The 17,048-nt window shown below is 41.8% G+C and overlaps 1 protein-coding gene across 2 annotated transcripts in view; it reads right to left on the bottom strand.

Moving 5' to 3' along the window:
* Nucleotides 1-17,048, bottom strand: part of SYNPR (synaptoporin) — a 1,048,813-nt gene that overhangs the window by 522,814 nt on the left and 508,951 nt on the right. The window contains exon 1 of one of the 2 annotated variants that reach the window (XM_069643718.1): nucleotides 10,145-10,795. The exons of the other annotated variant lie outside the window; for it this stretch is intronic. Coding sequence (XP_069499819.1) covers nucleotides 10,145-10,168 — 24 coding nt within the window. The 5' untranslated portion in view covers nucleotides 10,169-10,795. Of the gene's footprint in view, nucleotides 1-10,144; nucleotides 10,796-17,048 lie in introns of those variants that run through there. 2 annotated transcript variants of the gene reach the window in all.

The following is a 17,048-nucleotide window of genomic DNA, read 5'->3' on the forward strand; positions in this document are numbered from 1 at the left end:
GCAAATGACAGAAACATTGCCCAAAACGGCAAATGAATTTATGAGAATCAGCCCACTGATGGATCTTTCAGTACACCTTGATACAGAAGCAAAAGAAGAGAACCCTAGGGTACTAGAGGGACTGGCAGAGGAACAGCATGGCGATCTTGACAATGGAAGGGAAATAAGAGGTAAAAAGGTGACAGGAAAAACAGCAGCAGCACCTTTAGAAGCGAAAGACCCGTGATCAACCTCATTGATACAACAACTACAGAGTCAGCAGGAAGATAATTTAAAGAGAAGAGATGAGCAGGAGACCAGGGCAAAGTCAGACAAACCACAGGCAGAGAAATCAAAGCTCTCACATAGCCCTCACAAGGAGCTAAGAATTTTCAAATTAGAGCAACTGTCATGTAAAACCAAATATATCGTGCTGAAAAGAAAAACAGTACTTTACATACTAAGAAATATCCACTGCCTGCAGCATTTAAAGTCGGAAGACTTCATACTAATAGAACCCTATCACAGGGACCAAAAAGCCAAAACGTACCTTCACATTAAAAATCATACATACAAGGACTTACAACAAGCAGGATACACCCTGACAGAATTACAGATATCCAAGACAGACCGAAAAGTGCAGTCCACAAAGACAACGGGCGACCATAAAGTGCATTACATGTCTCAACTAGAGATCTATACAACAATAAAAGACAGGCACCGTTGTATCATACGAGATATGAAAGCAATCGCCACTATGAGTGGGAAAAACGAGAACCAAGGAATGAGAGATATAGAAGGAGAGATCCTAAAGCCATTGAAGATCTAAATGAAAAGCACTTGGAGAGGGGGGGTCAGTCACGGGACAGAAGAGATTGAGACAGAGCTGAATCTCCCACCAAGCGCTAGGCGACCCGGACAAAGAGAGAAGTATCAAATAAAGATGGCAGAAAAGAAAAAGATTGAGAATCAAAGAGTGAAAACACGCGAGAAAATAGAACACCAAAAGGGCCATGGAAATGGCTAAAAGCAACGTTAAAGCCACACACCGAGAAATAGCAATCATCAGGAGGTGGGTCCAGAGATCTACCCCCTCCGACGACTGATCGAGATCATGAGCAATAAACCACAATGCAAGATTTTGTAGCCATGGCCTCATGGAACACGAGAGGCCACCGGCACCTGACAAACCCGGAGAATCAGGATCTTGGGGCGTATGATACACTATGCCTTCAAGAGCACTGGCTAACTGAAAAGCCAGCTTTAGACGGCTTTGAAATTGCATTTTCACCAGCGTCGAAAGGCCTGTTTGGGCGACCGTCTTCAGGGCTCCTGATAGCCATAAAGTCGGGGGTCGGAATAGTAAGTGTAAAAACCATAGTGGAATCATATGGCATACTGGCAGTTCTAACGACATGGGCCCAGGAAGAAACTCGAGGAAAGGGAAAAGCAAAAATTGCCCTTATAACAACGTACTGGAACCCGGAAAGAACCACGACAGCAGATTTTTGTAAACAAGTAGCCAAAACAATCGATGACATCATCGTGGAAGACCCGCTGGCACACATGATAACCTGTGGAGATCTAAATGCTAACTGTACCATGGATAAGGGGACAACTCTGCTGAATAAAACGAAATCCCCAGCAGAAGAAAGAGGTACATCGTGGATGAGGCTCATGAAATCGAGAAATCTCCACAATGTGGCAGCATTGAAATCTTGGATGGTAAAGATTCCCATATGGTAAAGGGTTATTTCCAGAGCTGATATTGACTATTTCTTCATCTCCCATAGTCTCCTGGCAAGTATAGAAGACTATTCGGTGACCAAAACACAAGAAAGCGACCACAATCTTGTGGCTATAAAATGGAATTCACGACGATCTGTACCCCAGAAGTACAACAATTCAATTGAATTGAACAACCAACAAACCCACATTCGGCTCACTGCAGCAAATATTGAATGCATCACCGAAAAGTACAAAATTGGTATCCAGGCACGAGGAGATAAGAAACAAAGCCCGGACTATCTACCTCTCTTACTCCAGTACAGGATGAAGCAGCAGGGTAAAAACCAAAAGCTATGACAAAATATACATACTTATGACAAAGAGGTCGTAGAAAGAAAGAGAACCCTGAGAAAACTGAAGAGACAAACTATCAAGGAGAACTTGTTAACAGCATGGAAGACACTGAAACAGGAAAGCTCAAAATACAAAATCTGGATACGAAGTCATAGGCACATAATGGGCCTCATTACGACCCAGGCGGTAAGTTACCGCCTGGGTCGTACCTTTACCACTATGTTTACGCCATGGTGGTTGGCGGACGTACCACCCCATTCCGAGGTGAGTGGGGCGGTAAGTCCCCATTAACCCAATTTCCCTTCCCCATTCCCATTTTTGCCCTAATGGGAGTGGGGAAGGCGTTAATTACGCCACCGTAAATTACGGTGGCGTAATTAACAACAAGGTCCCTTAGCGCCATGGATTTTAACACCTGCTAAAAGGAGGTGTTAAAACCTCCATGGCGCTAAGGGACCTCGGAATCAGGCGGTAAGGGTCGGCGCTGTTTACGCCGCCGTAAACCCCTTACCGCCTGGGTCCTAATGAGGCCCAATGTATCAAAAAGACGCAGAGGAAATGCTGCGTACCCTAAGTACAAAAATAAACGGTGATTTCTGGGCACTCATCAATAAACCAGAGAAGAAGACTGAAAATCAAATAGTAAACGCAGTGAGTGAAAGAGCTTGGGTGAAATTCTTCGAAAATTTGTTTAAGGCACAACCATATCAAATACTGAGGGCCGAAAATCCAGTCAAAACGCGTTAGATCGATATTTTGGGATTTGATGACATAAAGAACGTCATAATGAAATTAAAGAAAACCAGAGCATCGGGTCCAGAAGGACTATCCTATATTGACGTAAAACAGAATCCGGAGATTCGGGCTGCCTTTATCAGTATCATCTTTGAACAATGTAGACAGACAAGAACCCTCCCGGCGTCATGGGTAAGTGCAGTGGTGGTGCCGATTTTCAAACGTGGGAACCGAGAAGAACCGAGTAATTACAGACACATCGCCTTACTCGATATAATAGGCAAAATCTTTGCAACGCTCCTTCTCAAACACTTTCGAAACTGGGCCAGCTCATCACCGGCAAATGACCCCTTTCAAATGGGTTTCTTAAAGAAGGGAAGTACAACAGTCAACATCTTTATCCTCAACTTGATAAAAGCCAAGGTCAAGCAAGGGGCGCCAACTGTATACATGGCATTTGTGGATTTGTCACAGGCCTTTGACAGAGTGGATAGGCGGATACTTTGGAACAAACTGGAAAATTGGAACTGCCCGGGGGAACTGCTAGACCCTGTGATGGCTCTACATACTAACACCAAGCTAAGAGTTTGTTTAAACAATCAAGGCCTTTTGTCGCAAGAGATTCTGGTGGAGCAAGGAGTGAAGCAAGGTTGTCCTCTGGCCCCGGCTTTGTTCACCGCTTTTTTGGGGGACCTCAAAGAGTCGGAAGAAGCAGTAAGAGCCTTTCCACCAAAGCTGTGTAAGGATAACATATAAAGCTAAATATATGCAGACGACTTAATATTACTAGACCAAACCCAAATCGGCTTACAACGCCAACTGTCAAACGTGGGCAATATATGGAACGAAACAACCTGCAAATAAATAAATCGAAACCAAAAATACTGATTTTTGGGAAAAGTGCCAAGAAGATCCAGGCGGGTTTCAATTGGGCGCTGGACAAAGAAGAAATCGAAGTGGTCCAAAGTTTTAAATACTTAGGAGTCCACATCGACCACTCGGCAAAGGAAGTAACAATGCAGGGGATTCTATGGGAAAAAACAAAATACCCTGCGCCCAAAATGAAAACCATAGACCGAAAATATGGCAAATACTCCTTAGTCCCAATGATAGAGTTCTATAAAGGGAAGGTGGTGCCAACCTTGACCTATGGCATGGGAGCTACTCTGAGAATGCCAAAGGACATCTGGCGGAAACTAGAGAGCCATATCTGGAAAACGGTTCTAGGACTGCCCAATGCTACCTCAATGGCACTTATCAGAAGAGACTTGGGTTTACTTTCCCTAGAAGCGACAGTGGGGTCAAACGCTATATAACTCTGGAGAAACACTCTTATACAAGACAGCTTGCCTATCTATAAGATACTCGCTGACGAAATGACAAACCGTCACTTGGATATCTTAATAAATGGACAGATAACCTGAGAGAAAAGCTTACTGAGATTGCGTGCACTGAAGAGGGTCTAAAAAACAGCCCTATGAGAGTGAAATAAAAATTGGAAGCTCAGGATTGGATAGAAACCTTGGAAAAAGCACAGATGAATAAACTGACAAAAGATCTCCCACCAAATTTCAACAAATTAAAAGAACCAATGGGATACTGTAACAAATTTTCAAACAAGCAACTCAGAAAACTGTTCATGAGGGCACGCTTCAATCTCCTTCTGACACGTGAAATCCAAGCTATCAGGAGACAAACTTATGATAAGGCCTGCCGTCTCTGCAACCAACCAGACGAGCTAGAATCGATAAAACATCTTCTGATATACTGCCCATACCTAAGAAAAGCAAGAGCCACATACCTGACTAGTCTGTGCACAGATCGCTTGGGAATCCTAGAAGATGCAGATATAACGTGGTCGAACAGGCTGATGTGAGGGGAGAAAACAAAATGGACTATAGCAACTGTAAAAATCTTGGAAAGTGCATTTGAATTAATTTCCTCAAAAACTCTGATGATGACCGACCATGATGTCCCTGATGCGGAGCATGGACTTTAACAGGGGAGATTGGTCGGCCAGGGAGAAACCGTCCCCCGTCAGAGCTTTTACCGTCTGACTGTTGTATTTTCCATTCCATCGTGTGGCTCTTGTAAGATGACCAGCATCACTTTTGTAAAAATGACTAAGGCAATTACACACGAATAAAAAAAGAAAAAAAATACTCATTCCCCCTCTTGCACTCCTGCACTGCAACCCATAGAATACAACTGAGTCTCACAAGAAATGTGTTCCAGATATCACTTAGTCACTGACATAGTAATAATCTCTGGGCCTGAACACAATGCACAGCATGATTTGTATAATGTTTTAAACTAGTCATCTCTGCTAGTAATGGAACAGTCATCTAAGTCTAAATGCTCTTTGCATGCAATGGAATGCTCTTTTCTTTCCATGTTTGCACAGACAACAGTCTTTTGAAAGGCCTTCCGCCCTATAGCGTTTTGAAGCCATAACAATGGTAGTAGGCGCTATATAAATTCAAAATAACATAACATAACATTAAAAGCTTCACCTTCATAGGGATGTAAGTCTTCACATTCATCAGATACCCCTTGACGCCCCCAGAACTTCCCAATGTGCTCAAGCGAGCACCCTCCTTTGCCGGTTTTCAGTAAGTAACCAACAGGTAACACGTTTCAATGCTAGTAGAACATCGACAAATGTTTCTGTGAATCGTTGGTAAGTTATTTTGTGAATTCGTACTGAGTTGCTACTTTACACAGGATTAAAACATACTTCTGAAAACAACTTCATGAAGAAACCTCCCTCTCTCGGTCTCTTTGAAGTACAGCCTTAAAGAAAGACTGAATGCACGTGACAGAACTACATGATCACATCCCATGGAGTGTTTTCCACATGCAATAGGATTAGTGTGGCAAACAATTGGTCACAAAACAGTGCACTGCAAGTGATATGGGACTTATTTGTCACACAGTGGATCCGGATCCCAGGCAAGGGTGGAAACAGCATCACATTTTTGAATGGTCTGGATGGCAATTTTAAAAAGTAGGTTTCGAGTGGGGTTTGCATGATCAACCAATACCTAATGGCCCTCCGAGTGCCTACAATCCCACTAACTGTGCCTCTGCTTTGTGCACTCTAATCTCGGAAAACCTCGGAATAAATAAGTTGGGTGTCTGCTCCCAGATGGCCTAAGGACAAGTGAGGCATAATGGTGAAACCCATGGGTTAGTGATGACTGGCTGGGTGCACTTGTGCTGGAAACTAACAGGGAACCAACGTCCCTGAGTTGATGCGAGGTGGCTACAGGTCCCAGCATAGCAAGCAAGCAAACAATAACTCACCAAGAACAGGTTCTGTGGCCTGCAGGTCACACACCGAGTAGGTGCATGAACCCATTTGTAGGTCTCATCACGTTTCAAACGTGGGATTTGCAAGTCTCTCTCTCTCACACACACACACACACGCCTGCTATTCCTCTGACACCAGGAATGTGAATATGTTCTTATTTTTTCTTCCCTTCCATCATCTATTATACCTCCCTTTAGCCAGTTAACATCCGTCCTCCACCCCCATTGAAAGGCTATTTAGTTTCCCAAAGAGAGATGCTCATCATTGGGAGATGTCAGCAATATAAAAGCTGAGCAGACCATGGACATCTTTGGCTTTGGCATGGGGGTCTACACTGATATTGGCAGGGCAGGCTTCTGTCCTCTGCCACTTTATGGTTGATGTGGCTAATATATAGAAAAGACTTAGGCTACCCCTCCCTTTTAACACTTACAGATATGTCGTCCACCACATCAACAGATTACCAAATTGATCTGTATTTTACATTCAGAAGATCACCACTGTTTTGTTTCACAAAAATCACAAATATTTATTTAGCACACATAGTTAAAATGAGCCTACTTGAAGCTCCAGAGGTTTTGACTTGATGTGTATATTTTAATGAATTCTACACTATAAGTCACTTTCAACTACTAACCCTCTCACTGTGTATTCAGCACCCCGCAGGAACATTATATGATTCCATGATATGGTGTGTCAGCGTGGTGGACCAAGATAATTGATTACATTTAGGTGATACATGCTAAAAAAACCTCTATAGCCTCAAGTAGGCTCATTTTAACTATGTGTTAAATAAATATTGGTGAATTTTGTGAACCAAAACAGTGGTGATCTTCTGAATGTAAAATACAGATCAATTTGGTAATCTGTTGGATGTGGTGGACAACATACATGTAAGTGTTAAAAGGGAGGGGTATCCTAAAAGCCTCATGACACAGGCTCCCCGTAAACAAAAAAGAGGGTCTCTCTACCCCATATTATAATCTCAATGGTTGATGCTGCTGCCTGTTAATTATTCTTTATATACACTCTGCTATTACAGGTGAGAGGGTTGACAGGCTATGGCAGTCCTTTCTCATCTACACCCCAGGCTGATCATCATTGCAGAATGCTGTCTTCTGCCTCCAACTTCTTCGAATTGGGGGGCGTCCCCCCTCCCTCCACATACACCCACTCCCCAAGTCGTTGCCAGGCTCTGCGAATGACCCCTGGATACCCTTTAGATTACAAGCAGAAACATGGTAACAGGTCCTTGGCATTCAGAGTGCATTTCTGGCCTGAGCAGGTCTTCTAGGCCCATGTCCTCTAACAGCACTGCTCACTGATTCATCCCTTCACTGATGCATGTATTTGTGGCATTGCTCCTTTGCAACAGTTATGGGCTCCGGCCAAGCTTTGCAAGACTGTTCTCATGGGGGTTGGTTTCATATGCTTTAATGGAGATATATACATGCCGACGTTCTCATGGTGGAGGAATCAAATCAAAGGATAGATTTAGTATCTTTTTTCTTTGAAATCAGACTTGTGTCCCACATGTCTATGGAACATATGCCCCATGCGGACGTGCTTATTGCCCTTAGCGCCTCCCAGCATTTTCAGGAAGTATTTGCAGTCTAATAATGCAAGTGCCCAGAGCATCGAAATGCATCAGTAATGAGCGGGTTTATGCATGCATTGTTCCCCTGTCTTTGCTCTGCATTCATTATGCAGTGTAGAGTTAATGAGAGCTCTACACTTGCCCCTGGTGAAATCGAAGATCCTAATGGGACCCTTTTACAACAATTCAGATGCTAAGCATCGCATGCCGCAGGTCTCCTTTGAAGAAAAAAACATTTCAAGAAATAGTTTATGGCAGAGGAAAGACGCTCGTATTGAAACTTGGACAGAAAATAAGCCGCCGAGCCGAAGCAACATAAAAAGGCCTTCTTTCATATCTGTCACGGTGATGCATAGACAGAAAGGGGTGTTGCTAGGTCTGGAAAAGATCCAGGGCTATGCTAATGTCTAGCTAGCCTTTTGGTTGTAGCCCCATAGCTTTTATCCAGGGCTATAGTCCCCTCAGCCCCCCGCCCCTACCCCAGGCAACGCCTCTGTAGACACACGCCTCACTCCAGAAATCATGTCCACGATTCTGTCCATATCATACTAGGGATTGCCCTTCCTGGACAGACCCAGGAAAGCACAGCCAGTGGCAAGTCAAGCCATTCTGCAATGACACAGCTTCCCACTTAGCCTTGGATACCACTGTGAGCACAGTGCATACCCCCGGATTCCCCCAGTATCGTGGACACACTAGGGGACTGATTTACAAAAGCGTGTTTCAGTGGGAAGACCCCACGTGCTTGACTTCCCTGGAGCGGCCGTCGAGTCTCAGGCATTGCCCTTTTCCTGCGGTGGCTACAGTTCGATGAAAAACATCCGACACATCAAGTTCCCGGCTTTTCAGCGGCGTGATTGAACATGTCCCTCGTGCAACCCTACGGCACCCGATTGCTCTGAAGTGACCCTTCTGAGTTTTCTCGCACAGCTATAACCCAGTGCCCGGGTAGAATATAAGTGCGCACATGTCCTGCAAACAGTATTGGAAAACCATAGAGAGGACGTTAGACTCGAGAAAAAAAGGCCCTAAAACAAAATGAGTCGGCTTCTTGGAAGCACTGTAAGAATCAGGGGTCAGGTCCTAAAAATTAAAGTGGGGGGACTCATCAACAAACGAATAGGATGTGATGTCGCCAGAAATGATCATATCAAGGTGAAATATGCACATTTCATTAAATTGGCTTTGCATAACCACCCAAAATGCACAGGACGAATGGCATTTGCCTTTCATAAAATCAACAAACACACAAAACCAAGAGAGGATAGTTTCTTCTAATTGTGTTTTTGAAAAGGTTAAAAGGTGTGCATGTTTTAAACTACAAGAACCAATACAAATGTTTTCCCTGGGACATGCAGAATCGAAATGGGACATTTAACCTTTAGTTGTTTGTTATTCTTCACCAGGTTAAATAGTGCACCTGAGGACTGCGGTTTGATCCCTGAGGTTGGCTTAAATTCAAAGAGGCCATTCAATGTTTCTCATTTTAGCTGGGGTGGACCGAGTCCACCATCTGAATAAATTGGGTGGACTCCCCCGCCCCCTCCCCACGTGTACCCTCGACGTGCGCCCTGGTAAGAATGCAATATTTCACAATGTATAATGTACACATTACTTGATCGTCAAAATATGATTCATATGCAAAGTGCGTTCATATTTCTGCAATGTACCTCCAAGGGTGGTAAGAAAAAACCCTAAGAGTCGAAAAAAGGCATTAAACACTGCATTCAAAGTAGTATTATCATTGTTATTACTAATAATAAAATCATTATTCATTGCATTATCATGTTGCGTTCGTTGTTCACACTGTTATAACGTATGTATATGTCTCTACGTGGATGGGACTGGGGTGGGGCTGTTAAAATAGATGCTGCACAGTCATAGCATCTTATGTATGGGGGTAGGGGACCAGGATATTATCTGAAGTCAAAGCTACATGACCCCCTGTGCCCCCCCAGTTGGTTTCAATTCTTCATTTTGGAACGTTTGACTGATTTCGCACTCATAAAAGCAGACCCTATAAGCATCCGTATTTTAGAGCCGACAATCCTTGCCTTTACCCACTATATCGCCCTCGTTGACAGCAGGGCTGAGTGCATCGCTGAGCTTGTAATCGCTGCGTGTCAGTTACATGGGATATTCCTGCAACATTTACTAACACAATACTCACAGGACAAATAACATGCAACTTTAAAAGCATGTCTGCACTCTTGGAACTTACAAAATGACATATGATAATCAGCATGTTTAAATATTCCGCACACGTTAGTTTACATTTTGTAATCTATTCTCACATGGTTCATAACGTCTATACTATAATAACTTCATAAACAACACCGGATTGTGGATGTTAAAACGGAGCTTTCGAATGAAACAGCGCAGCACTTTCCAGCATGATTTTGAAAGAAATTGTAGAGAGTATTTAAGAGGACGCTTACCGGAGCAAATATCACCATACACATTTACAAAGGACTCGCAAAATCCACTCCCCACGCGTGAAATCAAACGGAGACTGTCTCATGCTCAGGAGGCCGGAGGAAGGGAGCCGCGCACACCGCCGCTGACGGTCCTTCCTTTCGCAGAAGAGGAGACAGGAGGCAGAGCCAGGAAATCAATGCGGAGCCTGCGAGAGGCTGGGCTTTTACCAATCAGGCAGCAGCAGCCGCTGTCTTCTGTGCAGAGGGATGGGAAGCCGCTCATGTTATTAGGCAATGACTGCACTCAGCCTACTGTACTGTAAGTAAGGGCTTCTGATCCATTCCCCCGGTGAGACGGGATCCGCCTGGCTGCTGTTCTGAGCAAGCATAGCAGGCAGCGAAAGGATATGCTCAGACGGATCCCTAAAGGAAGTGCTAGGCGGTGGCGAATCCTACGTGGCTTTTATGCGCTTTCTTATTCTCCTTAAAGTGTCCAAACGCGAGCACTTTCAACTCATGTTCTACACGGGTCCCATGCATGCAGCAGCTGTCCAAACACCCCAGAAAGTCAGGACAAAATACCCCTGCACCTTGAGTAAATGGCAGTGGGCTATTTGATCTGCACACCTGCCGAATGCCTTTACACTGACAATGCACAGGTGTTTTGATCTTAGAATGCCTAAAGACAGTTCCCTGGCTCTATGTGATATTCCCGGGGAGGCTGAGCCAACCAACCAGGTGGCTGGAACAGAGAGCGAGAATACACAGTCCCCACCCACTGTTCCAGCCACCTGTAGCCCTTCCCTGGGTGGCGCTTTTTGCTTTTTTTTTCCTAAATAGAGGAGGCAACAGGGAACCTCTCCCTGTTGCCCCCCAAATAAACGGATTCACCTTCCCCACACCAGAACTTAACTGTGGAACTGAAGTCTTGTGCTATGGTCCCTGATCCCCTCCCGTCTTGCCACCACCATTGTAATGGAATAGGGACTAGGTCCCTATTCGGATGACTGTGGCTATTTTGTAACATGTTTTCCATGGCCGTCGTCATCCGAAAAAGGACCTAGCCCTTTTTTCATTTTAATGTTGGCGGCCACTTTTTTGTCCCGGGGTGCAAATAGCTTTCATGCTCCGGCTGGGGAGCAGACATCGGCTTTAACTGCCCACAGCCAGAGCCGAGGCCCGAGCTTCGCTTCTTGTCTTTTTAAGTTTGATACCATAAGAGCTTTTGAAACAAAATTATTAATTAATTTTAACTTTGGGTTTTGGGTATAATATTTTCTCAAACAACTTATCGATTTGTTTGAATTTACTACTCTATACCATTCACCATTACACATGAACTGTTGATAAAACCACCCTATAATTTCTTCAATTATAAAATCTAAATCCAGTTTACTAGGTTATGTTATGATAGCAGGTGTAAGGTCATGATGAAGTGGAAAAGGAAAGGCCTAGGTAAATAAGGGCTATATTATGGCAAGCTGGTCCTATGCATGTGTCACAGGATGCTTGCAGAAAACGATCTAGATTTTTGATCCCTGTAAGGTATCCAGACTGCTTGCATCATTTAATTTGCCATTTACCTCACTTCATTTACAGGGGTGGGGTTTTGCTGTTGTTTTCCAGTACAGTTTTTATTGAATGTTAGTGTTTTTAACATTAATGTATACATTTTAATAGAACCGTGATTTTCTACATTCATACACCTCTTAAGAGCATAGCCTGCCCACGTTATCACTAAAGGCAAATTGGTTTATCTCATATTTGTGCCTTATCCATTCCTGTTTCAACTTAATTATTGGGATCACTTTTGCTTTAGGATATGATAGGTTATTTATAACGTGCTTAATACCCAGAGGTTTCAAAGCGCGGACCCGGGATCGAACCTGCGGTGCTCCGCGTCGTCTTGCTTTCAAGGCGAGCATGGTGCCCCTAAGCTATCCTCCAGAGACATTGCAGATGTGTGAGGGCTGAGTAGGCGGTCTAGCAACTACTCATCCTTGAACTCCTGCGGGGCAGTAGTCATTTTGGTGGGGATTTGATACAGACTATGACTACAGGTTAGTCAGTCAAAGTTAAAAGTAGGTAGTTAATGTTAGAAGCACGGCCCAGCATTTTTTAATTGCTACAATGGAACTTGACATGGGTTTTGCGCCAGACGTGACATGTGATCTGCGTGAGGTTTGTCAAGTGAGGGGTCTCCCCTGTGACAGTAAAGACAAATTCACTTTTCAATGTATAATTCACTATCCATAAGTGTTGACATCGGAGAGAAAACTTTGAATTGACATATAACTGTCTTATTCTAGGGCTGATTCTAATCTGCTGTTGGGTATTGTTGGCTTGTAGTTTGTACATAGATCCAAGAAAACATGCTATGGCATGTTTAGCTGCTTTGTCTACAGACTTGGTTTTGGAGGTGATGCTTTTATTTTGAAGAACACAACATATAGATTACTTTAAAGTGTCACACTACCAGGAGAATATATCTGAGATAGAAAAGGAATCAACACCTCATTTTAATTTCATTAAGAGTACACTTAAGGCAGAGTACCTTATTTTCAGTACAATGATACTTGGAAAAATTGCATTACTTACTTACTGATAGGAAGACCAGAAACTGACAGGAATATTGACACAGAATTAAGACTCAGACAATGAACAGGGTGGAATATGTTGATATTGCAGCAGCATCAAGTTAGAACACACTTAGTCTTGTGGTTGAAAGGAAGGGACCACAAGTTGGATGAACATATTTTTGATTGTTTTATTGGTTGTTCATTTCCCTTCCATTTCTCTAATCATTTTTAATGGGAAAGAAGTGTTGAGATGTGATGATGAAGTGTATAAAAGTTTGTTAATAAACTAAAATGCACAATAAAAAAATAGATTACTTACTTAAAGAGACATTATTATCTTGTGAATTAAGGGGGTAAACTAATCTCTTTCCCATTCCACTCTAAGCGGTATACGGCTCTCTTAGAGATTCCTCTTTTTATGTAAACCATTGTTTTCATAGGCCAAGAACGAAATCAATTCCTGTACATCTATGAATAACGTTGTATACCATATTACAATCCAGATATAAATTGTCCCTCTGAAAACCATGTGATCAATTAATGTTTGGCTGCTGCCAGATATTAATATGCGTAGCACAATCAAAAATTCTAGAGCATTCTATTTTAGGTAGTCTTCCACAAAGTTTCCCTTACAGGCCCAGCCCCAATATATTTACTTACTGTGTAAATAATCACCCCAAAAAACTTTCAGTCACTAGGAGGGGTTTAACTAGTTCGAGGGGCACATATCTAAATGCGCAAGGGTTGCCATATTCACTTTTGGTTTGTTTTTCAAGGCCCTGGGCAGGTTGGGACATCAACAATCCAAGCAGCTCCATCAAGTAGGCTCTGCTTCTAGTCTTTCCCGTGCTTTCAGATTCCCTCTCTGGCAATCTGGTTCTGTTTTAGTAAAGGTTTCTGCATTTGGCACCCCCAAGAAAAGACGATCTTAAGGAAGATTTCCATCAGGTGCTTCCAGCACTTCTCCTGTTAGACAAGTTTCCTTCCTCTGCAGTGTTCTCCAAACTGTCAGAATGTTCTGTACGTTTGTCCTTAAATACTTGTTAAACTGCACCCAGTCAGTATTGCTTGACCCAACTTTTTCTGCTTGGATGGGGCTTGTGATAGGTTCTCCTCGAATACTAACACTACCAATTGACCTTTCTTTTATTTTGACTGGTCCAATGTATGTTGTCATGTGACAAAATGAGATTTTCCTCTCCTCGCCTGCAGAATCATGATCAAATTGGAATGAATGATATTGTTTCTTTATTATTTCTGGTATAGACCTGTAACATTATTAAAGCCTATGTCTGAACCAAGAGAACATTCTGAATTATGGACATCTTTACTTTTCCAATGGCTGATAATGAGAAAGGTATTGAAATATGTAGATTTATGAATAATTCCAACATAATATTTTGAGTACATAGGCCTGCAATGCATAAGGAGGGCTTTGCTGAATTCAAATCTATTTTCATGTTTTAAATCAGGAAAAGAGCTCAATAGTTATTGTTGATAATTTGATTTCATTGTTGATTGCTTTTTAATTTGAACCATTTCACTTAGATTTTAAACGGTGTGCATTGCATGTTAATGAGAGTTCATCATTAACAGAACATGTGGTGACCAAATGTTCTGAGACCCTAGGCCATAAAGCAGACATACACAAGATGGTGGTTTATTGTTGCACCTTGGCCAAAAGGGTCACAGTTGTATGGAGATCTGGTCTTTTGGAGCAATATTTTACTAAAGGTCCATGCCCATGACATTTTGACCCAGCATTCTGCAAACTGAGAGGCATTGTGTTTTTAGAATGTAAGGGTTTTATATTCTTGTAGTTTTACAATTGAAAAAAATGCTCTGCGCATCTACAGCTGTGTCTATTCATCGAATAGATTAGTTACTGATTAATGGTGTGTCTGTCTTTCAACAAAACTCACCTCTGTTCCTCATGCCTTGCAAACTTAGCTCTGATAAGCATGAGACAGACTTACACAATTCCAGCTGCATTAACTTTTTAAAGTGACATGCAAGTAGAAATTCGTTTATTTTTACAATTTTCATTTAATAAAAATGTAATAATGTATGTTTTATCCAGACATGTAAATTCAGCAGAGTAAAATATATGTTAAATTTATTTTTAGTTGTATTGAGAATAACATTACACACATTCTGAGGCATGTGTGTATCAAATAGTTGGTGGGTGCATCCGTTAGCTATGTGTGTTGGGGTACCAAGGAAGTGTGAATTGCTATGCACGATTTTGGAGATAACCACAACAGCAGTTAACATAGTCTAGTCATTCTAACAAACTGCATATGGGCAACTGACAACAGCATCGTAAAATAATTCACATACATATGCAGAACTAATTATCAAAATATATCTAACTTGAGTGGGTGGTGCCAATGCAAATTTGGAGAAACATAACATGCATTTATGTATGTTGGCCAATGCTGAGCTAACACATATTCCGGTTGTCTTATGTATTTTCTTCAAATTTTATCATCTGAATATCACATTTTACAATAAATATGTGTTTAAGCCATTGAAACAAAGGTCTGTTCATGTTTAAGTGAATTCCATGTGTGCTTTCATTTTTGTTATGCCCTCCTTCCATTATATTTTCACCATTACTTCCCTTTCCCTTTTTTTAGCTTCACATTGTTTGCTGCCCGCCTATATCCTCTTCCCTATTCCTATTCCGACTTGCATTCTCCTTCCTCCAGGACCAGCTTTCCTTTATACATTACTGTCCTCTCATCATAGCATGTGGATGGGTTTACCCCATGCCCTGTCTACTTCTGCTTCCCCTCTTGCCCTTCCTCATGTCCACTCTCTTCCCTCTCCACTTAGTACCATGCCTTGCTGCTGTCTATGCCCAATATTCTTGTCTGAGCTGCTGTTGCTTTGTTGTCACTGTACAGGTCACTTAATCTCTTACATACTTTATCCACTTGATCTTTTCCTCTCTATTTACACAATTGTTACACATCCTACCATGGTAGTGTTGGTAGGGGAATAGCAACTTTTTATAAGTCAGATTGGACAATTTTAGTACTGCCTTGGCTGACTCTACTGATGGCTGAACATATGTACATACATGTCTCTTTGTGTAATAATTAACACATGAGAATGCTAGTTATTTATAGATTCCCTGTTCTGAAAAAGAGATTTACCAAAGATTTTGCACAGGCAGAAGCCAAACTTTCTGTGGCCAACTCTCAGCTTTTAAACCTGGTTTATACAAACTACTGGTGTGAGAAGGATCACACCCCAGGACAGAAAATTTCCTAGATTATTTTGGATCTGGAAAATACTGACCCGGTTCAATATGTCACACATAAAGAGGGGCACATGGTAGACTAGATATTCTCTTTTATACCAGATATGAAGGTTCTTATTCTCCTAACGGTCTCCAAATCTAATCATAAAGGCACTATTTTTATCCTTTCATTTTCCAAACCAAGTTTAGATAAACCAAGAGCCATATCTATTAATACACAGCCATGGAAGCTACATAAAATGGAAATGGTGGCTGGGGTGAGAAATTGGATACTTCTTCAAAATAATTAGATTATCCTAACATATTAAGGCCCACATTAGAAGAGCTCACTTTAAATCTTCTAGACTCTATAGTTTGATGTAAAACGGTACAAAATACATCTGTACAAGTAGGAAAAGAATGGTTCTCTAACGACATCTACTTACTAAGGCACAATACCCAAAAACCTTGAAGGACAATTGAGGGGCACTTATGTACCCCAACTGAATAATAAACTCAGCAATACAGCATTAACTCTACAATATCTTTATTTTAAAAGCTAGGAGCAACATTCTGGAAACAAAGATGAGAATGATCCTAATTCATCTAAATAACTTCACTGTTAAAAGAACTCAGCAACCCGTTTGCTGATGGCGTGGCTTACTTCTTTGTTCCTTGAAATTATTCAATATGTTGAGTGTACTCTTGAACAGAAAAGCGGCTGTTCCGACTATATTTGATTCTTTAAAACATTTAAATGAAGAATATAGCTGACTTGCACGCAGAAAACTGCTTTATGCCGAACACGGCTTAGAGGATTACTTTCATATAATGTTCATGCTATAATTCTGGGATCCACCTGAATTAATTCAAGATTTGCACAGATTGCCTTAAAGAAAACATTCTTGACCATTCTTGAGCGCATTGGACAGAGTGGAGCCTGAGTGATGATATTTAGAAAAAATGATTTTCTGGAAAATGAGATCTTGCATGAGACAACAGAATATAGCCTTGGTAATAAATTTTTTTCATTTTGAGAATTTGAACCACAAATTGATGTAATTAAATGTTTATATTCATGTGGGAGAAATGATACATG

Source organism: Ambystoma mexicanum, chromosome 2p (assembly GCF_040938575.1).
Source record: "Ambystoma mexicanum isolate Mex_15411 chromosome 2p, UKY_AmexF1_1, whole genome shotgun sequence".
Lineage (NCBI taxonomy): Eukaryota > Metazoa > Chordata > Amphibia > Caudata > Ambystomatidae > Ambystoma > Ambystoma mexicanum.